Source organism: Xiphophorus couchianus, chromosome 4 (genome assembly GCF_001444195.1).
Source record: "Xiphophorus couchianus chromosome 4, X_couchianus-1.0, whole genome shotgun sequence".
NCBI classification, from domain to species: Eukaryota; Metazoa; Chordata; class Actinopteri; order Cyprinodontiformes; family Poeciliidae; genus Xiphophorus; species Xiphophorus couchianus.
The window spans coordinates 23,237,046-23,262,932 of record NC_040231.1 but is presented as its reverse complement, the minus strand read 5'-3'; the positions used below and the strand labels follow the sequence as shown (position 1 = coordinate 23,262,932).

Genomic DNA, 25,887 nt, shown 5'->3' with positions numbered 1-25,887 from the left:
TCCATGTGTCCATCCTATCAAAACACCATTAAACTGTTAGATTGAAATTAGCAGTTTTGACCACTGATCAACCAGCCCATGCCTGATTTACCTTAAACATCCTTAAATGTGTGTGTGAGTATAAATTTAAATACAATACATATAGTAGATGTGTGAGAATATGAAGTATGAATGAGATTAGATCCAAAACATGTTTTTAATGACTTGTTTCAGCATTTCTCTTTGTTGAACTCCTTGCTTTTTGGTATTGGTGATTACTTCTGTTCCATAATACTTTGCCAACTCTCTCTGCCAGGAGTTGGAGAGGCATAGACTAGATATGGTATGGGTATGTTTATTTTTGTACATCTAACACCTGCATCGTGTAACTGGTTGTGTTATGGTTGTCATAGCAATGCATTAAGTGTAGCACTGGCTGCTGTCATACTACATTCTTCTGCATGGCTTTCCAGCAAAACCAACAAAAGAGAAAAAGAGTCAGTATGCTGCCTCCATCTGCTCGTCCTGAGGGACAACTGACCCTGTCACGGTGGCCAGGCAGCTTCTGTCCCCCTCCCCCTTCCTCGTCCTCCCCCTTCTACTCAAAATGCATTGCAAAGACTGCTCAGCAATCCACACTCACTGTCTGAGAGAGAGCGAGCGCTCGAGGAGTTTCCATCCATCACGCACATCGTCTAACTGTTGTATCGGAGTAGCCTGTGTTACCCATGAGTGCTTGACGATTTCAGCCCAGAGATCGAGCTTGTGTCTGTTCGTCCGTGCATCTGTTCTGCAGTCCATAGAGTTCTGGACTTTAACCTGCCCCATGCCAGCCTCTCTGTCATTCACTGTTCCTGTACTTTGCACAAAGAATGAAAACAGCTACTGGGAGTCATTTTGTCTTCATGGTGGTGGCACATCCAGGAACATACCCCCACAGTCTTAACTTTAGTGTTAAAATTGACCCATTTCACAGAAGGATAAGAACATATTTGATTCCACCATGACAACAAATATGGTTCTGAGTAGTTTGTTTTTTTTGGCCTGGCTCTCCTGCTTGTAGACCTTTTTTTCACTCATATTGCACAGTTGCAGCTGAATCTAAAGATTGGCCTATTTGTATTTAAAAGGACTGAGGAAATCAATGCCTCGCCCCACTTATAACTTCATTCAGAGTTCAATGAGTGGGTAAAAAGTGAGATCCATAAAATAATGTTGACCTTTAAAGTCTGTTCTTGTGACGTCTCTATATAGTTTTTTTTAGAATTAATAGGATGTGTGGGTTTCATTACCTCTTAAAATGTTCCTGGTTTTTTTTAAAGTTTTACATTTGTTGACAAAATAAACAAATAAGGGAAATAATTATTGCTGCAGAGCAGAACTTGTGATGTCTAGTTGTTTATTTGTTTGGTTGTTTATGACTATGATAAACCAATCTTCACAAAAAGCCTGTTTTAGTCTCTGTGTGCTGGGAATGTTTTTGGCAAACCCTAATAGCAGCAACTGTGTCTACCTGGTAGATCACAGAGGGAATGACAGGTTGATACAAAGGAACAGGAAACCGTAAAGAGATCACATAAAACGATAGTCAGTCACCAGTGAGTCCTGTGCCCTTTTGCAGTAGGCGGTGTATCATGCACCAAAAGAATAACACAGATGTCTCATCCTCAGCAGTCACATTTTGTGCTAATACTTCAGCTGCCAAAACCACTGAAGTGGAACTGCTCTGTTTTTTTTGGTTTTTTTTGCTGCTTTTTAACTATCCGTTCCTCTTTGTCATTCCCTCACCAAATATTACTGGAATGAGGCTGAAAATAAAGATCAGCGTTGGCTCGCGTAATTTTTTTTGCTGTTGTTTTGATTGCAACGACCGTGTGGCACGTCAGACAACTTGTTGGAACTAGCATTTTCTCGCTTTTGTTGTGTCAGCTTTAGTTTAGAGGCGCCGTCAACGATTCAAGCTGCTTCTTTTTTCCTTTTGTTTTTTTTTTCCTGAGCCTGTCATCACATCTACTTTGTATCGCATCTATGTGTTGCTTTTTGGTTGTCATTGTACTACCGTACTGTTCACTTATGCTTCCACCATACATGTGAAAAGTGTATACATGTGAAGCATTGTTTTGTGCTTGTTCGAGTATGGTGCCTCTTAATGAATTCAGTTTTACATGAATACATAAGCAACTCAGTCGACCTTGAGTGGTGTTTGTACAGTTCGTGCACCTTAATGCGTACACTTTTTTTTTTAAACCACTTTAGGAGAGGGAAAGGAGGAGGCAACATGTAATGCTGATGAAGGCTGTTGAGGCTCGCAAGAAAGCAGAGGTAGTTCACATGCACACGACCGAATTCAGAAACACACAACCACATTGCCACTGCCATAAAAAGTCATTATTCTCTCCATGAATTCCTGCTTTCTCTCCTTCCGTTGCACACTTTTCCTCCTTTTTTCCCCCCACTACGCTCATACTGAGTTAAAGGATTCTGGCCCTCAAGCACTTTTCCTCCGAATGCACAGCAGTATTAGGGCTGAATTCTAACACTGCTCAGCAAAGTCATGTAAAGCCCCTTGTCTGCTTTACACACAAGCACACATACACACACTTGCTTCACTTCCCTAATGCTCCCTCAAATTTTGGACTCTCTAGGAGCGTGAACGCTTGCGGCAGGAGAAAAGAGATGAGAAGCGCTTGAACAAAGAGCGCAAACTGGAGCAACGGCGACTAGAGCTGGAGATAGCGAGGGAGCTGAAAAAGCCAAATGAAGACATGTGTCTTTCTGATCATAAGGTTGGTGCTCTTCCTGTTATAAACACTGTTATTAGTCGCATTAGCGATAATACTGATGATGTACTGGGAGCAAAAGACTTGTTGTGAGAGCTGAGTTAGTGGAACACTTTCTCGGGTCAGTGTTAAGATCATATGATTGTGAATGTTTAGACATGTGTTCCCCCAAGTGGTGAAAGTGAGGAACTGCAAAATAAAACAAAAGCTATGGAAACTGTAACCTGGAAGTAACCATCATGTGAAGTCCACACAGTTATTACATAACTGCTTTTCTGCTTTGATTTGCATCTTACTACATTAGTACACCATTGAGAAGTCAACTATTCTTTGTAATTTAATTTCAAAAAGTAAGACTTTTACATGGACTCTTTAAACACAGTTACATATTTCAGCTGGACTTTTTTTGTTCATTTTGATCATTATGGCTAATAGCTTATAAAAATCCACAATTCAGAATATAACAATATTAGAATATTACATAAAAACAACAACAACACAAAAATGCATAAGTCATTGGTACCTTTCATGAGGAGTGTTCACAGGATGCTGTATATGAGAATGTTAAGCGGAAGTAAAATGTGGGATAGAAAAAAGTGGTATAACCAAATAAATAACTGCAGTGAGAGGATTCAAGTATTTGGGGGAGATTTACAAGATACTGACAGCAGCCGATGTCAGTGTTTCAAAAGCTGCCACACACAGATGTACTCTGAACACGGGTGAAAACCATAACCATCTACAATTTACTGAAATTAAATATTTTAATTATATGACCCTATTTGTAAGGACTCTGCATAATAATAAAAGAAAAACTTTAGCTTTGGAAATCAATTAGTGAACTGTTTAACTAACTATTTGATAAGATCCTAATGTCTCCTGCATATTGACTTACTCACTGCTTTATGTTGTTGACATTAGATTTAGTAGGCGAACCACAGCAAAAGCATGCATCAACCTGAGTTTTCCCTGTTTTTCTGTGTCCAGCCTCTCCCAGAGTTCTCCCGCATCCCTGGCCTCATCCTCCCTGGACGGGCAGTGTCAGACTGCCTGATGCTCATGCAGTTCTTGAGAGGCTTTGGAAAAGTTTTAGGACTTGATTTGAACGCAGATGTTCCCACCTTGGGAATGCTGCAGGAAGGCTTGCTCAACGTGGGGGACAGCATGGGCCAAGTTCAAGACCTTCTGGTTAAACTGCTCTCTCTAGCAGTCTGTGATCCCGGTTTGCCACCTGGACAAAAGGTAAAGAATTTGTATTTGAATCAGGAGGGATTTTATAAGAGGCTTAGATTATCACAATAGTTATGTATTGCCTGTAATTACTGCATAGTACAGGCATATGGAAATTTTGTCAGCGATATATTGATAATTAGAGGCTTAAATTTGACATTTTTAATTAGAATAAATACTATTTTAAAATGCTATTTTTATGTAAATCTTAATGTGTTTGAACCTGTGATTTGCTGCTTTTAATTACAGATGAATTACAATTAAAAAATAAAAACATATTTTTACTTGGCGAACAAGCTGCTATAAAGACAAATATGCTGACAGTTCTGATCAACTTGAATTGAAAAGTTAAAATGATGTCATAACCCTTTTGTCTTTTTCATCAACTCCTTCACAATCAGACAAAAACCATGCTGGGGGACCATTTAACCAACGTTGGCATCAACAGGGATAATGTCTCGGAGGTGCTGCAAATGTACATGAGCGCTCATTGTTCCAACACAGACCTGGCTCCTTTGGCCCTCAGTCTGAAGACCAAAGCCTTCCAGGCTCACACTCCTGCCCAGAAGGCCTCCATTCTGGGGTTCTTGGCTAATGAGCTGGCCTGCAGTAAAGCTGTTATCAGGTAGGGGAAGAAACACAAACTCAAAACTGTTCATTTTTGCAAATATTCTCAGTTTTAGTTACAAAGTACCTGGTGGTTTTGAGGTTTTCTGCATGGTTCAATTTTTTTCTCTCTCTGGGTTTGCTTGAGTGAAACATGCTAATACAAATCCAACACGTATGTATGGATGGATGGATGGATGATGGATGGGTGGGCTGTATATTGCTTATTTTGAAGGTTTTTTTTACAAGCAGTAATTCTTTTTTTTATTCAGTGGAAAACAATTAACTGCAGAAACGGGTAGTAATTTGCAGTGCTTTTAAACAAAGTGTACAAGTAATTTGGTCTCTGGGATACAGGCTATTACATTATTTTTTTTCTTTGCCTCTCTATAGCTGCCTGTTAATCTCAACTTTCATTAAAAGCACAAGTGTAATTAACGGTAACGCATTTCCTGTTGCAGTGAGATTGACAAGAATCTGGATCAAATGGCTAACATGAGGAAAGACAAGATTATTATGGAAGGAAAACTGAAGAAGTAAGTTTTCCTCAAATGTCGTTATTAAGAACGTTTGTTTTAATTTTGATAAACAGTCTGGCTGAAGTTGTTGTGCATCTCCACGTAGGCTGAAGACCATTCACGCCAAGCGAACTGGAAAGAGGGAGGCCAACACGGGTATGGAAGAGAACCATTCCGTTGGTACTCCATCCTCCGCCGCCAAGCGCAAGAGGAAGCTGGGTGGAGACAGTGAGGATGACGATGATGACGATGACGACAGTGATGACCAGGCAGAAGACGACGATGACGATGAGGAGGAGGAAATTAAAAAAGTTAAAAAAGTGGAGACCTTTGACGAGGTAAAACCAAAATGATTGCAACTTAATGCTCATTATAAAAACTGACCTCATTCTAATCACTTACAGACATCTACTGTTTGTTTCTTCCCCTCCTATCAGGATGAAGTCGACCAGGCCACCAGCATTGAGGAGCTTGAGAAGCAAATAGAGAAATTAGCTAAGGTACACTCCTCTGTAGAATGAGTATGTGGTATGACGAATCTAATCACTGTAACCATAAATGTTTAAGGAGACAGAGAAATTATACATGCTTGGCTGTTGGTAATAATGTGTGATTGCATGCAGAACTCAGAGATTAAACTACTCTCCTGGGAAGTCTATTACAAAGAGATAAAGCTCAGAAGCAGTAATTATTACTGCTGTTTGTTATTTTATAGCATTACTATACATGATTATGAAGTGCTTATTTTCATGTCAACATGAACATTTCCTTCTAGTTTTTGAATACATCTTGATAGACAATTGGCAAAATGAGAAACAAGTCCCACAACTAAACTATGCATTAGCTATGATGTCTTAAAATATGTTAGCAAAAAGGTATTCTATGAATATGTGGGCTGGCATGCGGATATTATTTAGCCTATTGAATTACCTCATTAGCATCTTGTGCAGTGCTTCATATTCATTGTTGTGCCTGGTTATCGTAGACGGGAACGAGTTCTAGATTCAGGTCACCCAGGTTAAAATGAATGAATTCATGTTTAGTGTTCAGGCATATTCTGAGTCATGCTCACAGCTTCAACATGTCTGTTATTATGACTGAATTACCAAAACTCACATATTTTAATGCATTTTTTTTCAAAACAGCAAAAGTAGTTTGAAATATTTCTGAAAAGCAGTCAATTTTGATAAGTTTTGCAATTTTTACCACTTTTAACTAATACTGTGGTTGATCCTCCTATTTAATAAAAGGGAGAGAGAATAGTCATATATTTGTAATATCATGTGAACAACAGCATAATTTAGCTCGATGTTCTCAAAATATTGAAGTTAAACAAAAAGAGCACAAAGTATCATGTGTTTTCTTTATATTTTTGCAGCAACATCATCAGACCAGAAGAAAGCTCTTTGAGATATCTCATTCTCTGCGCTCCATGATGTATGGTCAGGACCGGTATCGGCGCCGGTACTGGGTTCTGCCACACTGTGGAGGGGTATTCATTGAAGCTATGGAGAGTGGAGAAGGTAGAGGCAGCACAAAACACTCGTGACTTGATCCTCTTCAAGGCAATTGGAAAGTATGTTGTTTCAAAATATTTGCACTAAATACTCTGTTATTCTTTCCTCAGCCCCAGAGGAACTGGAGGAGGAGCGACAGAGGAGGAGAAGAGCAGCCGAAGAGGTCAAGGTAAAAGAGGAACCGCAGGAGTTTGAACTCCACAAGGAGAAGCCTAGCAGCCTCGATGGACAGAACCTTCGGACACCGAGCTTGGAACAACAGAAAGACGAGGGTCAGGAACATGGGGGAAAGAAAAACACTCAGACTCTGTTCTACCAGCAGGCCGGTTGCATCTCCAAACTGTGTACACTCCGAAACGTTGGCAAAAATGTTGGCAAACAATCTCTAAAGGCAGAGGAAAAGGAGAGTCCACTTGGGATACAAGACAGCAGTCCCATGAACATTCCTAATGCCTCCAAGAAAGAAACATTACCTTCCCCCAATCATACTACCCCAGAGCCAACGGCAGCATTAATTCCTTCCTTAGTGACCACTAATGACACTACACATATCCCTCCTCCAATTTCAGCATCTTTATCTTTCCCCTGCCTGCCAATACGACAGGAAAGCCCAGGGAACACTCCTCCAACTTCTTCTCCTGCATCATCTCCACACCTCGTATTCCAAACCAATGACCAGTTGCTCAGAGTTCTGACCGAGAGGAGTGGGCACTGGTTCAGTCTACTTCCTCGCAACCCTTGTGACCTCTCTTCTCTTACCACTACTCCGCCAGGAGCGCCGCGTGGCTCTCCTCAGGCGTCTTCAACACCTGGCAGACCTAGGTCTCCACCTCCTTCCCCTGCCCTACCTCTCACACCTTCTGCCGCCTCTGCGTCCGCTAGCCCGCATCACCCAACTGGTCTCCTCACCTACCCTTTGTCTGCCCTGCAGGTAAGGCTGATGTCCAGAATAAAACATAATGGCTGCATTGAAGTTTTATTTCCAGTTTTACTAAGAGTTTGTTTGTCTCTTTCTTTTAGTTGAAGTCAGGGGGCTCATTGCTTGGGGTTTCTTTTGCAAACTGGCCTAGTGGTGTGATAAGTCCCAGCTTACCTCTGTGCAGTAGCCCCAGCCCCATGCCAGGCCATTCCCTGGAGGGCAACACAACAGCAAGTGTCTCTAGTAAGAGTGAGTCACCTATACCTCGCATTGAGAAAAGCTCCTCTATGCCCTCTCCCGCCTTGGAGATGCCAAAGTCTCTTGACCACCTTGCACCTCGCCCCATTCCAGAAGGTGAGTGACCTGGACATGTTGGTGATAACAAAACACCAACTTCTGCTTTGTATGGATAATTTTACTAAGTTGTAACATGAAGAATATAAATGCATGTCTACAGTGTTCCAACTAATGGGATTGTGTGTGTTTGTTGTCTCAGAACTGCTGACAGGTTGGTGGCGGGTATCTCACATCGAACAGCTGCGGGCACTGGTTGATGCTCTCCACAGTCGAGGAATCCGGGAGCGGGGCCTCCAGCGGCAGATGCAGAAATACGTGGAGATAATCCCACAGGTTTGCACCAAACACAAAGATGGTGAGTAATGCAACAAGTCTTCCTGCTTGTGTAAATGTTCCAGATAGCTGCATTAGCAATTGTTTTTGTATGTGAGTCTGTAACTTCTGTTGTGTCAATCCTCTAGTGGCCATGATTGAGCTCCGGGAGCTTGAGGAAAGCCAGGTCAGTGTGGAGTCAGTGCGGGGCTGGTGTGTGGAGGAACAGGCCATGGAAATGGACATTGCTGTGCTGCAGCAGGTTGAGGAGCTGGAGAGGAAAGTGACTGCAGCCAGCTTGCAAGTCAAGGTAAATTTTGGATTTCCTTCTTTATGTTGTGTGGCCAAATTAGAATAAAATAGGCTTGAACACCATCTGGTCAGAAGACATAACAAATTATATCCCATCCAGGGCTGGACCTACCCAGATCCTCAGTCTGAGCGAGAGGATCTGGTGTACTACGAGCACAAGCCCCCCACTAAGTCAACACCAGCATCAGGAGGTGCAGGAGATAAGGACTCCAAGGAGCATCTTGAGGAACGCGGAGAGAAGGGCGGGGTGATGCGTCACCCGGACAACCCTCTGGACATAGCAGTGACACGTCTGGCCGATCTGGAGCGCAACATCGAGAGAAGGTACCTGAGGAGCCCCTTAGGTACCACCATTCAGATCAGGCTGGATAATGTGGGTACGGTCACTGTCCCTGCCCCCGCCCCATCCTCTAGTGCTGACAGGGAAGGGTAGGTCATTTCTCCAACCAAAGCTCCCCACTCTCCCACTAAGACCCCTTCCTCTCTCTGTCTGTGCTTTTTGTTTCCCATGTCACTCCAAAACTGAGGGTCTTGGTTGCTTTAACAGCAGATGTTTGTGGTCGCTTGTCAGATTTGTGTACATCTGTTTTTGTTGGATCTCATGGAGTTTTTTGGGGCTTTTTTGGGGAGGCTGGTAGGGGCTTCACTCAGTTTCATTTCCTGCACATTGTCATTGTTCAGTGTTGTTTGGACTTTTGTTTCCTTCAATCATTTGCATGGTGTTGTTACTCTGTAACCTTGATTATGAGCAAACCTTTGGCTTCCAGAATTTAACAAACCCTCAAACTTTCTGCATGAGCGTACCTTTAACCTGACAGAATGGGTGTGTACCTCTCCCCAGCACCTTACACCCTCATGCCTGTCTCTGCACAGCCAGAGCTCATAATGATCTGCTGTCTTGCTGGCAACTTTTTCAACCGATACCAAGCAGCTTGTGTGAAAACATACCCATATATCCTTATTTCATTTTGAATTTTTGATCCTCATCCTTCTGTCCTCTCTTAGCGGTGAGGAGGAGGTAGCCCACGGTATGAAGGTATGGAGGAAGGCTCTGAGTGAGGTCCGCAGTGCTGCCCAGTTGGCCATGTGCATCCAGCAGCTGCAGAAGTCTATCGCTTGGGAAAGGTCTATCATGAAAGTGGTAAGAAAATGCTCCGAAGATTATAGACAAAGCTCAGGAAGAGCTTTCTTGTTTTAATGGACGGGTTATTCTTTTTAGTACTGTCAGATGTGCAAAAAGGGGGATAATGAGGACCTCCTTTTGTTATGCGATGGCTGTGACAAAGGGTGTCACACTTACTGTCACAAACCCAAGATCACCAGCATTCCCGAAGGAGACTGGTACTGTCCAGCCTGCATTTCAACGGTATGTCACTGTAAATAGTATAATCAGGCTCATATCATTTAGTTTTGAGTCTTAGGATCCTGTAGGATCTGTACCATCGATGATATTAACAATACATGCAGTGATCTCCAACCAAGTCATGTAATTGTTTATAATTCGAAAATTGAGTTGATCAACATAACTTCAAGGCTCAACAATTTTAAAGATTTTGTGTACTAACTGTTCAATTTCACAGGCAAGTGGTCCATCCCCAAAGACCAAAAAGCCTCCAACCAAAACTGTAGCTTCTAGCGGAGGAAGCAGCAAAAAAAGCGGGGAGTCCAAGAAGAACGTGAAGCAGACAGGTAACGGGGAGGTATCAGAGGAGGATTCAGTCAGTGCCAGCAGCACGCCCAAAAAAGGATCAAAAGACACCAGCAGGAAGAGAAAAACGGAGGAGGCTTCACCTGCTCTGATACCAGCCAATCAGGAGAGCCCTGTGTGTGTGAAACGAGCCAAGACAGCAAGAGACAACAACAGGGACCTGGGATTATGCAGGTATCTGCTCTTGGCATGTTCACTCTTGTTGTTGCTTTTTTTTTGTTGTTGTTGAATAGTTCTTTAAAGTAACTAAAATCATCACACATTCTTTGTTGTAATCAAGAGCTTGTTGCCTCACCAAAACCAATTCTAGTCTTTGCGTTTGTGTTCTCAACAGAGTTCTTCTCGCAGAGTTGGAGAGGCATCAGGATGCATGGCCTTTTCTCACGCCTGTCAACCTAAAATCGGTCCCTGGCTACAGGAAGGTCATAAAAAAGCCGATGGACTTCTCCACTATACGTGAGAAGCTTGTGAGCAGCCAGTGAGTTCCCAACTAGTTCTGTTTGTTCTTTTTCTTCCTTTAAACCTGTGGGGGATTTCCATGTATTTTAAAGCCAGTTTTTCAGGAAGAAACTTGCTGCAACAACGTAGAAAATGCTTTACCTGCTTTTACAGGGTGTTTCTGTAGTATGAAATAAATATGGCTAAGTGTCTTCATTATGAAAAAGAAAACAGAATATAGAAGAAACTTTCATCCATATAGTCTGTGATTTTTCTTAATTCCGTGTTTAAAGGCAAAGAACACGAAATCTGTATAAAAGGCCGTAATACCTTTTATACAGAAAGGCATTTTATTGGTAACATGTTATGGCTTAATGATTATTTTCCTTTATTTCAGGTATCAAAACCTGGAGACTTTCATCATTGATGTCAACTTGGTCTTTGATAACTGTGAAAAATTCAATGAAGACAATTCGGACATTGGTCGAGCTGGTCATAACATGAGGAAGTTTTTTGAGAAGCGCTGGACTGAGCTTCTGAAGCAAACAAACTAAACTGTTCAGACTCTCCTTGTGAACCCATTCAACGTTTCATACGGAACACCAGGTTTTCTTTTCTTTTTTTTTTTTTCTGACGGAGTTTGTGGCTTTTTGCAGGATGGAAGAAAAAGTCGGCTCCTTCATAAGGAATCCATTGTGTGCTTAAGAGAGATATCACCATACAAAACAAAAAAAGAATAAAAAAAACATTGTTACATGTGGTGCGCTGGATTTATTACAACAGGGATAAAAGCCCCAAAGAGTCCCAGAGAAATGGGGTGTCCTAGTGCAATACCATTCCCTGTCTCAGAACACTGCACTGAATGAATCCTCAAATGTCACTGATGTATCTGCGCTAGAATACTTTCCACTACCTGTACATAGTCTTTTGTTATTTAATCGTATTATAGTGAATGTATTTAATTTTGTAATAATTATTTATGAATCAAGGTCCACTTCATTTTCTATGAAAAAGGAGGAATCATCTAAACTGCTTTGAATTTAAACCACAACAACAAAAAAAAGGAATGTGTCTTTGTGTTTTAATTTTTTTCCCCAAATATCAAAACAAAGCCAAGAAAAAGAGGAAAAAAAAAAACTGTTTACACTGTTCAGTGCTTTGGGGCATCAGAGAACTGTATTCATTTGTTCAAACTGTAAAACTGCGTTTATTTACAGGAGCAGCAGAGGAACAGTTCGACAATGGCGATCCGTGTGTATATACTGTTTATTAATGTCAATATTATGTCTTGTTTGCAACGATGTGTAAAAATTGTTTAAGAATATTAAGATATTGTTTATGCCTTAGAATGATTGTAGCATTCTATTTTAGTGAACGTGATGAAAACATTATCATAAATATTGTTTGTACAGTATATACATATCCTCTGCAAACACTGTGGTATCCTTAATCTTGGTAGTGCCTACCCTTCCAACAGGGGCATGTAGGGGATGTTGTTGTTTTTTGTTTGTTGTTTTTTAGTTTTCATTCTTATGACAATTATTTTTTTAATATGATTTAAATCTGACAGGGCCTCCAAAGTGGGACAGTAACACAGAAATCATTCCTCACCTCAGCAGAGAAACAAAGGAGCAACAAGCATTCGGTTTCGCTTCCACGATGCATTTCCTCAGAATCTGCCACAATACAGAGGACCTAAAGGCCATTTGTAACCACTGTGTTGAACCTTGCTGTGTGTCGTGGCCTGATGGAGGCAGCTAGATTTTTTTGTACCCAAGTCGAAAGTACTTGAAGTTACTTTATTTAAGATATTGTGGAATAAAAGTATCATTCTTTTGTAGGAGCTTTATTTTTCACTAGTGTGTGGCACGGACCTATTAAAAGGATGTTTTTCAACGTAAGCGTCTTACACTTGATTCATTTCAGTTTCCACGTCACATAGTTGCTGCTTCTGTTTTGGATTACCGGATTAATAACCTTTATTCTCTTTCCAAGAAAAAATTAAAGCTCGGTATGCGTGTGCTGCTTAAACTAAGGGTATGATGCAACCCACGATGGAATAAATTGACAAAACTGGTGCCAAAAGCAGAGGCACAACATATTTTCTATACTCTAACCTTAAAATGAAGAAAATAAGAGTAAACATGAGTGGCAAAATAAAACATGAACTTCACAATACAATACATAATGTATACAAAACGCTTTCATCGTAAACATATACAAGAGCAGTTTTATAAATGTTTACCTTTAGTATGTCAATGATTACTAATAAAATGTATTCTTCAGTTAGGCTAGATGATTTTACTTCAAAATATTAGGAAAATAAACAAAATATTCATTCATATTGTAGGTACTTTAATGTCCACTATGACCTAGCTTCTTGTTTTGCAAAGTGATAGAATTACGTTAGCAGTTTTACAAGCAGGGGCGGTTTTCTTAATCTTAATGCAGAAACCAAGACAATTTCCTATTATGTTGCATGTCTATTTGGGGTGAAGAAGAAGATAAATTAGAATTAATATACAATTCTATATCTCTAAAAAAAAATTTAACGATAAGGGGGGCCTGAGAATTTTTTTATTCTGTAGAAAAGTGCATCTATTGATGATAATGCATTGGTAAAAATACATGGAAAAGATGGAAACAAAAATTCAAATCACTATTGTGCATATCACCGCTCACCTGTTCCTCAAAAGAGGTCGTGATGCTGCTTGTCAGCAGCTAAATGGAGATATACACTGCTCAAAAAAATAAAGGGAACACTCAAATAACACATCCTAGATCTGAATGAAAGAAATATTCTCATTGAATACTTTGTTCTGTACAAAGTTCCATTTGCACAACAGCAGGTGAAATTGATTGTCAATCAGTGTTGCTTCCTAAGTGGACAGTTTGATTTCACAGAAGTTTGATTTACTTGGAGTTATATTGTGTTGTTTAAGTGTTCCCTTTATTTTTTTGAGCAGTATAGATGTCCCGCTCCCTTTTTCCCCCCCTCACCTTCCAGCCTCAGGTGATCAGGCAGATGCTGAGAACTACAACAAGTCTGCAGGTCCAAATGGAGTTTTCCACAGGTTCTTGAAAATCTGTGCAGACCAGCTATGTGGGATTCTGCAGCACCTCTTCAGCCACAGCCTAAATGTAATTTAAAAACTAGCGCATTAACGAAGTATTATAGTATTTAATATAACTGAAATTAATTAAAACGTTTAATAAAAATCGGTTTTGGTATTACCATAATCAGCACTAATACGGAAGGTAACTTTTTTTTTTTAAATGAGTTTGAATATTCCATTATGACTTCCTATTTCCGAGCTACAACGAATGCAGCATCGGGGAGATGCAGTGACGTCACGGTCAGCTGAACAGAGAGGAAGTAAACAGTGAATAACAGAGACGGACAGAGACGAGTAAGACTGACGTTGTTAAACAATACCAGATGCTGCAGGACGCGGTCTGCTGACTAGTCATTTTTCTTCTGCAGTCTGGTTTTTTAGGCTGGCTTTTATTTTTTTTTTGTATATTTCGCATAATGGCAGAAAGTAGCTTCATAATCGTGAAGAGCCGTTAGCTTCTAAAGCAGCAACAATTAGTTGTTCTGGTGTGTTAAATAATTTAATTAAGATCTCCTGGCAGAAAAAAAGGTGATCAAGCTTTTGGGTTATTATTTCATTTATTTCGGTTTCGTTTCGTAAAAGGGAAATAATACAGATATAAGCTGTCAGGATTATTTTTTAGCCTGGAGGTATAATAGTGGTATTAGTGGTAATATACCTCCAGGCTAAATAATTATCTATTATCTTTCTCTCACTTGTTGGCATCGGACTATCCTATCCAGATGTCAAGAGTCTGATCAGGAGCAAACGATGGGATCTATTAAACTTCCTGTAGGAACCAGATTCTGACTATACGGGAAAAAAGAAAGACAAGTCTGGAAAGCTGTTTCTAAACTTTTCTTAATCTTTATTCCATTATTGAAAAGAAATGTGACTTGCTTATAAATAAATTGATTTATCCTGGTTTCTATTTGTTCGTACTTAGATTACTTTAATTGTCCTTGTACTGCCACATAAAAAAAAAAAGACTATTTGTCCTACTAAATTATTAGATTAATCTAAATTGATGGGAGATGATCATTTGGGTGATTATTGGGCTTGTAGACCTTCTAAGGTCAGGGTTTTAAACTGCCAACAAATTGCAGTCTTTGGAATTTTATAAACAAAATAAAAGTTACAAAAGCTTATGAATTGACTAAAAGTACCTGTATTTATTGTTATGGATAACCCAGGCTTGATTTAACAAAAAATAGTATCCCAGATTTTAAAATGAGGTCTATATATATGCATATATAAACAGACCTTATTTATATATATAAGTTACCTAGGTAAAGGTTATTTGCTTAGCTGTCAGTAATGTCATGCTTGTGATATCAGTTTCAAAAAAACGGAAGGTTTTTGTGCAGATTTCTTTGTTAAATTCTCTGCTTAACTTATTCAAGGTCTCATTCTGGTTCTGTTCTTGATCCAGTGTCCTCCAAACTTCAGCGTTGGCTCTGCGGATGGCGTCTGTAGTCTGCACCTTACGAGACCATCAAGACGACATCAACTGGTGTGCCTTCTCCGCCAAACTGTTGGCTACCTGCTCCGGGGACAAAACCCTCAGGATATACAATGCTGAAGACTTCTCCGAGCTGCCTTTCTCGCCTCTGAAGGGACACAGCTACAGCGTCCACTGCTGTTGCTTCAGCCCCTGCGGCCAGTTCCTCGTCTCCTGCTCCACAGATGCGACCACGCTGGTGTGGTCCATGGTCACGGGGGGCATCGAGGCCGTCCTGGAACATCCCGACCGCAGCCCTGTTCGGATCTGTGCGCTGTCTCCCAACGCGGCCCACCTGGTTTCAGGTGCGTCTGATGGCACTTTGGCTCTCTGGGATTTCCACTCTAAGAGGCTGTCCAGGTAAAGTGAAGCTTTGTGTTTCCTGGGAGCTGAAAGTCGTTCAATTACTCAATAACATGAAAGCAAATTTGTTTCTATTGTTAGTGATGCAAAAATACAGATACTATTTTATCTACTTTCTAACGGGAAATTAATGTTTTCAGCAAATTTTTAGTCAGAAGAAAGAATTTGTTTAGACTAAGAGCTGCTTTTTCATACTTTAGTTAAATACACAGCTATTTCACAGCTGTGTATATATAATCATATATACAAGATATGATATAATATAGTAATATATAATCAATTTACTTACACAGCTGTTTATATTTATATACAGCAAAATAATAAAATTGCTTCATAAAATGAACCACAAAGTCAGTGCAAACAGCTCTCCCTACGCCACATGGAGCAGTGCTGTGACAATATTTGCTCATGTTGTCGGCACCAGATCCGTTTGACTCTCAACAGCGATGAAAAGCAAACTGTTCGTTCAGCTGTTGTTGTTGTTGTTTTTTTAAATGTTTTATAAAGGACTGGAGGAGTGAGAGACACAACAATGGTAGCTTGTTCCTTCAGCCCTTGCAGTCAGATGTTCATGACGGGCTCCACCTATGGAGATCTGCGTCTGTGGGATCTGCACTTAAACCAACTCCTCGCAAAGAAGGATGCCCACGACCTGGGGGTGTCCTGCTGCAGCTTCGCTCCCAGCATCCTCAGTGGTGAGAACTCTAGTTGTGGATTTATATAAAGCGCACAGTCCACTACTATAAATAGGGCTTTTCTTTTTAAATCACCTCACAGAAATGAAGAGAATAGTGGAAATAGAAAGGCAATATTTTTAAGGTTTCTCTGAGAATGGTCTTTGAATTAATTGTATTTGGCGTTTTTTTTAGGCAACCAAGTTGTGCAGTTTCATTTGGCATCTTGCGGACAAGACTGTCACCTGAAGATCTGGGTTATTAACAAGTTCACCTCTGGAGGTACAAATGTTTTTAGGTCAACTGTGTTGCAAATCCTTCCTCTAACAGCAGAACAACATATTCTGGATCATAATGGCACACTATAAAAACACCAACTACTGTGTCCATCTGTGTAATCTCAAGAGAAAATCTCAAGGAAAAAAAATGAGAGTGCCGAAAGACAGCAATCAATTAGCCGACTGTTGAGTAACAAAGTTGCCGTTGTGGTTACACTAATCTAATATATTGATTAGCCCTTGAGGCCGAATATTAATGACCAGTATCCTCAAAAGTGCCAAACTTAATCTGTGATAAATCACCACCACATTATGAGGACATACAAACAAAACAAACATAGCGTTTGATTTTACACAAATCCGTGCCATTCTCCTCAGAATTACAAACAACACTCCACCCACTGGAATTAGTTTTCTTCACTTATTGGCGATATTTAAATCTGTGCAGAACCACACTTGTTGCTTTACCTTGCAGGCTTTGACATGGTGCTCCTACATACACTAACCGGCCAGACGGCTCCAGTCTTCTGCTGTGGGTACTCCTCTGATGGGCAGCTGCTTGTGTCTGGGTAAGATCCTAGCTTGAAGAAGAAACAAGAAGGGGGTCTCATTCTTTCATTCTCTTTTTTTTACCTTCACAAAGCATCCTTTATGCTTGTAAAAGGCTGAGTAGCTGTAGATTGTAAAACTGTGTACAAATGCTCTAAACAGAGACCACCACTTGGTTCCTTTTGCTAGTGAATCTCTAACCATTCTCATTCTCATGAGAAACTCTGTTGCCATATGCTTAATGTAATTTCAAATCACTATCTGATGTGTAATAGGTTCGTCTCTTGATCTGTTTATGAGCAAGCTATAGATTTATGTAGACTGTTTACTTGATCATGCACAGTAAGTACTCTAGGCCACCTTCTACATATTTGTAATTGCAGTGTTTCTTTAAGACCACTAGAGGGAGACAAATGATCAGGGGGGTTTTTTTCCCCTCAAAATGGAGAACCTGGGTTTGAATTCATGTCTTGGAACTGAACTGATTTTTCATTTTTATTTCTTGCAGCTCAGTGGACAAAAGCGTCAAGGTCTATGACGCGGTGAGTTTCTCTTGCTCACATTGTCGCTCTGACAGATGTGAGCTTTTTATCCCTGGATCCATGTTCCTCATGTTGGGTTTTTGCCGCTTTTTTTCTTAGAATAATGCCGTTCTGCTTCACACACTGAACCACCATGACAGGTAAATATTTATTTATTTTAATGTTGTTAATTTTGGTCATTGCAAGCACTTTTAAACTATAGTTTTTAATTACAGGAGAGAAAAAAAACTTAACCTGTGATGAGATGGCAAACTAATTATTTCAACCTTTTTAGTTATGCGTCATTAAGGGAAAAGAACAGAATGACACAGACGTTTTCAGGTTCATTTAGATTATTTTTCTTTTTAATTAGTAATACTTTAAGAAACCTTCAATTTTAATAGACTGAAAAATACATACATATATTATGCTGCATCACTGATTCCGAACATTGCCTTCCATTTTTAAATGCGTAGGACCACGCTCTCTTCACCCCTACACTAACAGATAAGTCACAGATGAATGATCACACAAGCCATTTACAACAATTCAGCCACCTGTGTCTGAAAGGCACCGAGCTCCTTTCAGTGGGGGCAAATGAAAGTGCTTTTGGAGGGGAGAGAAAAAAAAATCTGTATCTAAAATAGAAGTGGGATAAGATAACTGAAGGGGAAAAGAAGTAAATCAAAACTTTAGACAAAAAAAAAAAAAAAAGGCTTCCCGGAAACTCATTTGACTTTAGATTTAAATTCAGACCGAGTCTTGATTGGAGGTTTAGCGAAGCTCTCCTCTCAGCTTCTGTGTGAAGCCAAGGAGCTTTTGTGGATCAGCGTTTCTCAGCAATCCAGCTTAGGTTTTAGAGAGCTCTCCCTCATTAACTCTGCCTTTGCCTCTTTAAATCAGCTGAAAGTTTGATTTTAGATCAGTGGATCCTGAACTGTCTGGAAAGGCGCTGTGGTTCTTGATTTAAGTGTTTCTTTCAGGTCTTGAAAGGGAAATCAGTGTGTGCTGGGAAAGAGTATTTCCCCCCCTTGCAGATTTCTTGTTTTTAATTTTAATTTAATTTTAATGTTTCACAACATCAGTAAATACAAGATAAAGTTTTCACATGATGATTTAATATATAATATTATTAGTGTAAGTAAACAGAGCATTTTCTAATAATAAATTAAGTTAAAAAAAAAAATCTGATTTGAATTAGAATATTATATAAGAACGATAAGACTGCTGTCCAAAAAGAGGGTAAGCCACAAAAGGTCATTTCCAAAGAAGGTGACAAGTCACAGGTGGAGAGTTGAGTGGAAGGAAAAAGTGTGCTAGGAAAGGAAGTGGCCACAAAAGGGGTAATTACTCCCTTTAGACAAGTTTTTCACATCCAGCTTTCTGTAGAACATAATTTTGGATATCATTCATGTACCTGACTCCCCCTGCAGGTATGTGACAGCATGCGCCTTCCATCCAACAGCACCACTGATCGCCACCGGATCCATGGATAAAACCGTAAACATCTGTCTGCTGGAGGACGGATGCAGGGGTGAGGAGAGAGCAAAGGCTCAAAAATCACACCATAAAGAGTAGCATATATCAATTTATCTATGAAATAAGTACAATATGATAAAAACTGCCCTGTAATCTTATGTTATATTTCCCTCCTTTACTTCACATGCTGTTCGGCGGAAAGGCGGGAAGTCGTTGCCTGGTTAGTTTTGCATTTTATCTTCAATATTAGCATGCTGTTGTTACCTTTACTCTCCTAGCGATTGTTCAGAATAGAAAATAATTGGTGAAATCAAAACCTGTTATTTAAATCTGGGTTTATTAAATTGGTCTCTCATGCTAGTAGTGCCATTTTTTTTTTCATTTTAGTCCAGCTCCACCTGGCAACGAGGGACACAGGTGTTGTGTGCTTGAGTGCTCTCTCTTCAGCTTCAAGTGTCTCAGGTTGCTTTAAAAGTACTTTGCAGGTCTCTTGCTTTCAGTTTTGGTTTCATTTTTCTCTGTCTTAAAGAATAGTCTGTGAAGACACCCTGTGAAGGTGAGGGATTAACAAAAAAAAAAAGAAAGAGAAGAAAATCTGTTTAGCTTAAAACATAGGAGGGAATATTTGGTCTTGTTTTTTCCTAAAAGGTGCTGCAGCCATCAGCAGCTGACCCCCCTCTCGCCTTGACTCGCCCTCTCAGGAAAAGCCACGGCGGGCCGATCGAAGCTGCTGGTCGCTGATTGGTCGGAGGGGGATGTGTCAGAGTGGCTGGTGGAGGAAGGGCTCCAGGGATTGGTGGACAAATTCAAGGCCAATAACATAGATGGGACAGAGCTGCTGAGTCTCACCAAGGAGATGCTGGCGTCAGAGCTGGGCATAGGTGAGGAAGACAAATGTCACACTCTGCTCAGCGAGAGCACCACCACTTGTTCACTTCCTCCCTCTCTTGTAGTTCTCATGTTCATCTTTTTGTCTCAGATAGAAGAAAAATAAATATTTTACAGCACTGATCTCTTGTAAGAATTGACAAGGAAATGCACATGGATTAGGATTTCTTTTTACCTATTCACATGGATAAAGGGCAGTACAGTGGATTAGAGTGCGGGTGAAGGAATGAGTGTTTATGCAGGGTTTTACTCAGCGAGATTACATAATGTTAGGCTGGAGCGCCACAGCGCTCAGCTTTAAAGACTTGGTCAGTTCTGGCTTTAATCTGGTGCACTTTGTAGGTTACATAACCCAATCCTCAAAGCAGAATTTCCCATAAGTAATAAAGTGGATTTTACACCTAACATCATTAAGCCCCTTATGGTTCTTTCCGTGTTTGTTTAGAATTATTTTTTTTCTTTATTTATTTACTATAGCATAGTTTAGCCCTTTTATTGTTTCTGTGTGTTCGTGAGGCGATGCCACAAAGGCTGAAGTCTGAGTGTTATGTTGTTGATTTCAGTCTACCAGCTAAGGCATCATTCGTCACGTAGTTCTCAGCGAACATTTGCTGTAACGCCACGAAATGTCGTCATATCCATCCCACAGTCTCTGTCAATCACTGCTCAGTTTACACGGCATCAGCGCTGTGACAGCTTGTGCTCACATTGATCTGTTTTTAGCAACACGGCATGAATCCCACCTTCTTAGCAGAGCTAACTTGGAGAACAGCGCCGAGTGGCATCATGTTTTATCTACTGCTATGACAGACAGACAGACAGACAGACAGACAGACAGACAGACAGACAGACAGAGGGAGGAGTCGTGGTTTTTTTCTTCCCCAATGGTGGGAATAAATCGATTCATACTTTGTTTCCTAAAAGGTAGAGTGCACCAGTAGGTTTGTCAGGGAGGTAAAAAAAAAAAAAAGCTGTTTTGTGTTCATCTGTTAATTATCTCCAATCTCTTCTGTACTTTTTCTTCTTGAGGCTTTTCTGCCTGTTTGCTGTTTAAACTGGACAGACGTGGTTTGCTCCCACGGCGTTCACTCTCACCCACGCTCCCATTTGCCATTCAAGAGTGAAAATTGATAAACGCAGGAATGACAAATGCTCAAGACGCTCACAGTGATATTAATTGTGTTGGGTAAGGGCACATTTTCTGCTGTGACATATTTCTTCATCTTTTTTTTGTGTGTGTGTGTGTGTGTGTGTTTTGTTTAGAGTCTGTCGGCCTGCGAGGTAAACTCCTGAGGAAAGTGGAGGAGCTGAAAAGTGGTTCAATATGCTCCGGGGTTCCTGATGAGTTTCTGTGTCCAATCACCAGAGAGCTTATGAGGGAACCGGTCATAGCAGCTGGTAGGTCAACATCACTGCTTAAACATTTTTCACATTTAGCCTAGCTATTACTACAAAACTCATTCATTTTATTTGGATTTTATGTAGGAGACCAATACAAAGCAATGCTTAATAGTGCACATTTAGGATTTATTATAAATAAAAATTGTAAAAGTGAGGTTTATATTTTTATTCAGAAACTTTTTTCTTTTTATTTGGAAAAAAATGCACTGCCTCCAACTGCCTTCGGAGGTCACCTTAATATTAGTCTGGGTAACATATCGGTATCAACACAGCTGCTCGCAGAGGTTTGTTAGAGAACATTCGCAAACAAACATCGTCACAATATAGGAAATAAATCAATATTTAAGGCTTTATATTACAGAGACTGCTTTTCAATCCATCATCCCAAAAGGGAAAGACTTGGGCACACTTTCGGTTGCAGTCAGAGAGAAGCAGCAACGAGGATCACCGTAACTCTGGAGTAGCTACAGCGATCCAAAGCTCAGGTGGAGGAATCTGTTGACAGTCTAAAAATGTGGCCTGCATGGAAGATTGCTCAATTGTTGAAGAATTTCCCTCCTCGGTTTGCTGCAAACCATTGGGAAGAGTTTCCCTTCCGGATCCTGGCCATCCTGAAGGAAAACTGGTTAGAGGCTGCAAAAGGCTGGAGACCGGGAAGGAGGTTCACTTTCCAGCTGCCAGAGATGCAGTGGAATCTGATTTGGCTTGAGCTACTTTGAGAAAATAAAAGGGCAAAATTTTGTGGGTTTTTATTTGTAAAAAAAAAAAACGACTTCACAATAATGCACCACTTTGTGTTGGTATACTACAAAAAGCTGCATATTACAAGACACTTAAATCATGTTTTCACCGACCCTACCTGCTCCTACAGATGGCTACTCGTATGAAAGGCTGGCAATTGAGAACTGGATCCACACCAAGAACCGTTCCAGCCCAATGACCAACCTTCCCCTGCTGACAACACTCCTCACACCCAACCACACCCTCAAGATGGCCATCAGCCGCTGGAAGACCAGCCAGTAGCGTCCTCCGACCAGGTCGGCGTGTTTCCTTCTGAAGTCGATAGAAACAAGATGCATCTGCTTCTGATTTATTCTCACGCTGAGGTTCTTTGTGGAGGAGCAAAGCTGGATTAGGTAAGGACGAAGATTAAGTGTAGATCTGTCCGACTCTTAACATCGGAGGCTGGCAGCTGCAACACAGCAGAGACTAAGATCTGTTTGTCACCCCTGTTGACAGACAACGTGTTGCTAAAAATATAATAAATGTGGAATAATCAGTTTAAAAAGTCACAAAAAAAGAAAACTTTTCATTAGTTGATTTTTATTCAAGTTCCACGGTTATGTTTTTATTTACTTTATAAGTGGGTTCACAATTATGTCAGAAGAAATTAGAGGAGGGTGATATGATGATGTTAGATCATGAAGTACTAGAATGTGTTCTGGAAAGTCAGAAAGTCAAAGTTGGTAAAACTGAACATCTGTTGCCACCTGCCTACCTTATATCAGCATGGGATATACTGGCATTATGAATATTTCCTGAAGTCTTAATATTAATCAACCCGAGCTGTGAGAATCTGTTGTCGGAGAACACGGTGATGTTATTCTTTGCCTAAACTCTTTACGTTATTTATTTCTAGAAACTCTGCATTACAGATAAATATGTTCATTTTCAGAAACGAGACCTTTACCTGAAATACCGCTGATCACCACTTGGTGCATATTTTGAAGCATCTCTGGCCTCTTATATTGACTTGCACTTAAAATCTGTAAAGAGGATGATTAAAGTCACAGTGCCAAATTTATTGGCACCTTTAATAAAGACGTGTAGAAAATATTTTTTGTTTAATAGATGTGTGGTAATTTGCTAAGACACGTTTAAAATCTGGTAGGATTTTTTTTTTACAGAAAACCTTATGCTTTTAGTTTACAATATTTGTTCATTTCGGTACGGGATCTGTTGTTGCAATGTCGTTTCTTGGCACCACATGCGGGAAGCGACAACACCGGGCCAAAACAGTTTAAGCTTTACTTCTCAGGAACATCTGTCAACATCCAACTGGTAACAAATCAATTGCATTCATTAAAACTGTGTGACATTTATATGCGGCAATGTATAAAGTTTAATTAAAGCAGTCAGCATCGTTTTACTTTAATGTGAAGACGGACAACAGTTTTTCCATTCATATGCATGTCAGAGCTCAATCAATGTTTTTGAATTTTACTGTGAAAGAAGCAGATATAGAAATACAGTCCTTCGTTAATATATATATTTTTTTATTATACCACAGTTATAATGTGGCAACACTGTGTATATCATAGTATAACTCTGCAAAGGGTATATGACAACTATGAACATAATGCAATGTAATAAGTCTCTTAAGGTTTATCTGTCCTACATTCTGTGATTTCTCTCTTGGCATCCTTTAAAACTCATGAACACTCGATCTAAATATGTTCTCTGCTATGTAAAAATAAATAACATACTATATACTGTGAATATCGATGCAGTAATGTCCAGTTATGACAAGAGCTTTCCGACAATGTCATTTACAGTGCCATTTCTTATCAAATGTACCAAGGAAGAGAATCTTAAAGTCCACAAAGTAATCTCTGTTGAAGCCTGCAATGCTGACAGATAAATCACCTACAAGGAAATATATTATCTGCAAAGGTCGTGTACACCGTACAAATATAGATGTTTTTTAAAAGACACTTGACAATAGAAATGGTCATAACCTGTAGCTAACAGCGTGAGGTTTTCGTCTATTCGTGCACAAAGTTTCCTCTGGCTTATTTACTTTGTATAATTTGCTAAAAGTTGACACAACATACTCCAGTCTCCGTTTTAAATCTCTACTTAAGGTATGTCTGGTTTCCATAAATACACTAGTGTGGCTGTATACGTGTAAGCAAAAGCATCGTAGCCTGAGTTCTGGTTCTGGTTCTAGATTGTATATGCAGTGCAGCAGCAGAAATCTACAAAAACAGGCTCAGGGAAGGGAGCTGCTCTCAGATCAGTCTCCTTGCTACCTTATGTGGCGACTCAAGCACAACTGGGCTCTGACGAACTCCACTCAGACATTGGACTCTATAAACGAGCGTTTGGGTTTAATGGGAGCCATGTGTAGAGCAGGGTTGTCCCTCGTGAGGCTCGCCTGTCTGTGCCGGCCCTCAGGGAAGAGTAGCTGGGAGGATGCGGCGCTTCTGCTCTCTCTCTGATTGGTTCGCTCGCCGAACTCCCGGGCCTGCAGCTGGCTGCTGGAGAGCTGCTCCTGGAAGGAGGCGCGTTTGAACTCGCTGCTCAGCCCCTGGAACTCCATGACGGACATGCCGAAGCTCTCTGCGCCTCCCGGGCCCTGTCGGCTCATGCTGGAGCTCTGCTGGCTCTGGACGCGCACCGCCTTGTCCATGACCCCCATGAAGGGCCGGGGCTTCAGCTCGGGCTTGGCCTTGAAGCTGCCGCTGCTCTTGATGGGACATGGGGCCAGGTCCGGCGCCGGCTGCCTGCCTCCGCCATCCGACAGGTTCCCGCTGGAGGCCTGGCTGGAGCTGGAGCCCCTCGAGCCCGCCGTCCCCCCTCCTCCACCGCCATCCCTCCTGCCGTCCAGTCCAGACCCCAAAGCCAGAGCGAAGCTCTCCAGAGGGCCGGAGTGGGCAGACAGTCTGTCAGAGCCTCTGGAGAAGCTGGAGGAGCGCGGCTGGAACATCTGGAGAGGCCCAGGCGGGGATGAGCTGTTGGGGGACAGCGGGTGGTAATGCTCGGTGGGACTGTGTCGCGAGTGTTCGCTGGCTGACCCGGAGCAGATGTCTATCCCGCCCGGAGGCGCTGGCCTCAAGGAGGTGGAGATGTGCCTGCCTGGTAGGGGGCTAGACGGGCCGCAGAGAGACATGGGCCTGACCGCGCCTCTGCTGCCCGACTGCAGAGAGTGGCAATTGTGATGAGTCCTGCTGCTCTGACTCTGCGTCTGTCTGCTCATGCCGTGGGCAGGCTCAGACGCGTCCACGAACAGCTGGTTTTGAACGAAGTCGTCAGGAGGGAAACATGGAGACTGATCGGGCAAACCAAACGTTACGCCTCCGGGGAGCGTCCGGTTAGGACCGTACGGATTCAGAGGCCAGAACTCCGGACTCTTCCCACAGTGGAGACCCACCTCGTCCCCTTCCTCCCTGTCCTCCTCCCTCTCCGGATCGAGCTGCTCCACTGGGATCGGCCTCTCCAGACTTCCCTGCGAATAGACGTCTGCTTCCTCCTCTGTGGGCTGGTGATGGTGGGCGTGGGGGTCCCTGTTGTAACCCGGCGCCGCGTTGTTGCCGACTAGCTTCTGATGATGTTTGCATTCCTCCTCTACTCGCACCAGCAGGCGCCGGATCTCCCGGTTGGACGGGCAGAGTCGTGCTGCTTCGTGGAGGTCTGCCAGCGCTGCAGCAAACTGCCTGAAGAGGACAGGGGGAACCAAGAGAGGCTTTTTAAAGCAAAATACTTTACAGAGCCACAGAGGATTTTCACATGAATTGCTCTA

At 41.4% G+C, this 25,887-nt stretch overlaps 3 protein-coding genes across 19 annotated transcripts in view; 2 read left to right on the top strand and 1 right to left on the bottom strand.

Moving 5' to 3' along the window:
- LOC114143616 (bromodomain adjacent to zinc finger domain protein 2B-like) overlaps window positions 1-12,517 on the top strand; it is an 83,479-nt gene extending 70,962 nt beyond the window's left edge. For 4 of the 13 annotated variants that reach the window (XM_028015828.1, XM_028015821.1, XM_028015823.1 and 1 more), the window contains 19 exons: window positions 296-328; window positions 2,236-2,301; window positions 2,625-2,765; window positions 3,747-4,001; window positions 4,391-4,614; window positions 5,057-5,131; window positions 5,220-5,451; window positions 5,551-5,613; window positions 6,492-6,636; window positions 6,741-7,561; window positions 7,651-7,903; window positions 8,046-8,201; window positions 8,308-8,468; window positions 8,571-8,899; window positions 9,476-9,611; window positions 9,690-9,836; window positions 10,051-10,352; window positions 10,513-10,656; window positions 11,014-12,517. In XM_028015828.1, the coding sequence (XP_027871629.1) occupies window positions 296-328; window positions 2,236-2,301; window positions 2,625-2,765; window positions 3,747-4,001; window positions 4,391-4,614; window positions 5,057-5,131; window positions 5,220-5,451; window positions 5,551-5,613; window positions 6,492-6,636; window positions 6,741-7,561; window positions 7,651-7,903; window positions 8,046-8,201; window positions 8,308-8,468; window positions 8,571-8,899; window positions 9,476-9,611; window positions 9,690-9,836; window positions 10,051-10,352; window positions 10,513-10,656; window positions 11,014-11,170 (3,840 nt within the window). In that variant the 3' untranslated portion in view covers window positions 11,171-12,517. The remainder of the gene's footprint in view (window positions 1-295; window positions 329-2,235; window positions 2,302-2,624; window positions 2,766-3,746; window positions 4,002-4,390; window positions 4,615-5,056; window positions 5,132-5,219; window positions 5,452-5,550; window positions 5,614-6,491; window positions 6,637-6,740; window positions 7,562-7,650; window positions 7,904-8,045; window positions 8,202-8,307; window positions 8,469-8,570; window positions 8,900-9,475; window positions 9,612-9,689; window positions 9,837-10,050; window positions 10,353-10,512; window positions 10,657-11,013) is intronic. The other 9 variants (XM_028015834.1, XM_028015832.1, XM_028015822.1 and 6 more) reach the window with 5 other exon arrangements.
- A 1,408-nt stretch (window positions 12,518-13,925) lies between these two features.
- wdsub1 (WD repeat, sterile alpha motif and U-box domain containing 1) lies at window positions 13,926-23,201 on the top strand. 4 transcript variants are annotated; one of them, XM_028013769.1, is made up of 14 exons: window positions 13,966-14,260; window positions 15,144-15,572; window positions 16,083-16,270; window positions 16,445-16,531; window positions 17,003-17,096; window positions 17,585-17,618; window positions 17,718-17,758; window positions 19,031-19,131; window positions 19,279-19,296; window positions 19,464-19,538; window positions 19,778-19,957; window positions 21,228-21,245; window positions 21,331-21,362; window positions 22,237-22,360. In XM_028013769.1, exons 2-13 carry the CDS (start codon window positions 15,175-15,177, stop codon window positions 21,339-21,341), a joined length of 1,245 nt encoding a protein of 414 aa, XP_027869570.1. In that variant the 5' UTR covers window positions 13,966-14,260; window positions 15,144-15,174; the 3' UTR covers window positions 21,342-21,362; window positions 22,237-22,360. The 4 variants fall into 4 exon arrangements, with proteins under 4 accessions (XP_027869568.1, XP_027869570.1, XP_027869567.1 ...); XM_028013767.1 differs by having other exon boundaries at window positions 13,926-14,026; window positions 21,228-21,362; window positions 22,237-23,201; XM_028013766.1 differs by having other exon boundaries at window positions 13,971-14,260; window positions 21,228-21,362; window positions 22,237-23,201.
- Window positions 23,202-23,261: 60 nt separating this feature from the next.
- The window catches only part of LOC114142467 (protein TANC1-like), a 39,929-nt gene continuing 37,303 nt past the window's right edge, over window positions 23,262-25,887 (bottom strand). For both annotated transcript variants that reach the window (XM_028013763.1, XM_028013765.1), the window contains exon 29: window positions 23,262-25,801. In XM_028013763.1, coding sequence (XP_027869564.1) covers window positions 24,442-25,801 — 1,360 coding nt within the window. In that variant the 3' untranslated portion in view covers window positions 23,262-24,441. The remainder of the gene's footprint in view (window positions 25,802-25,887) is intronic.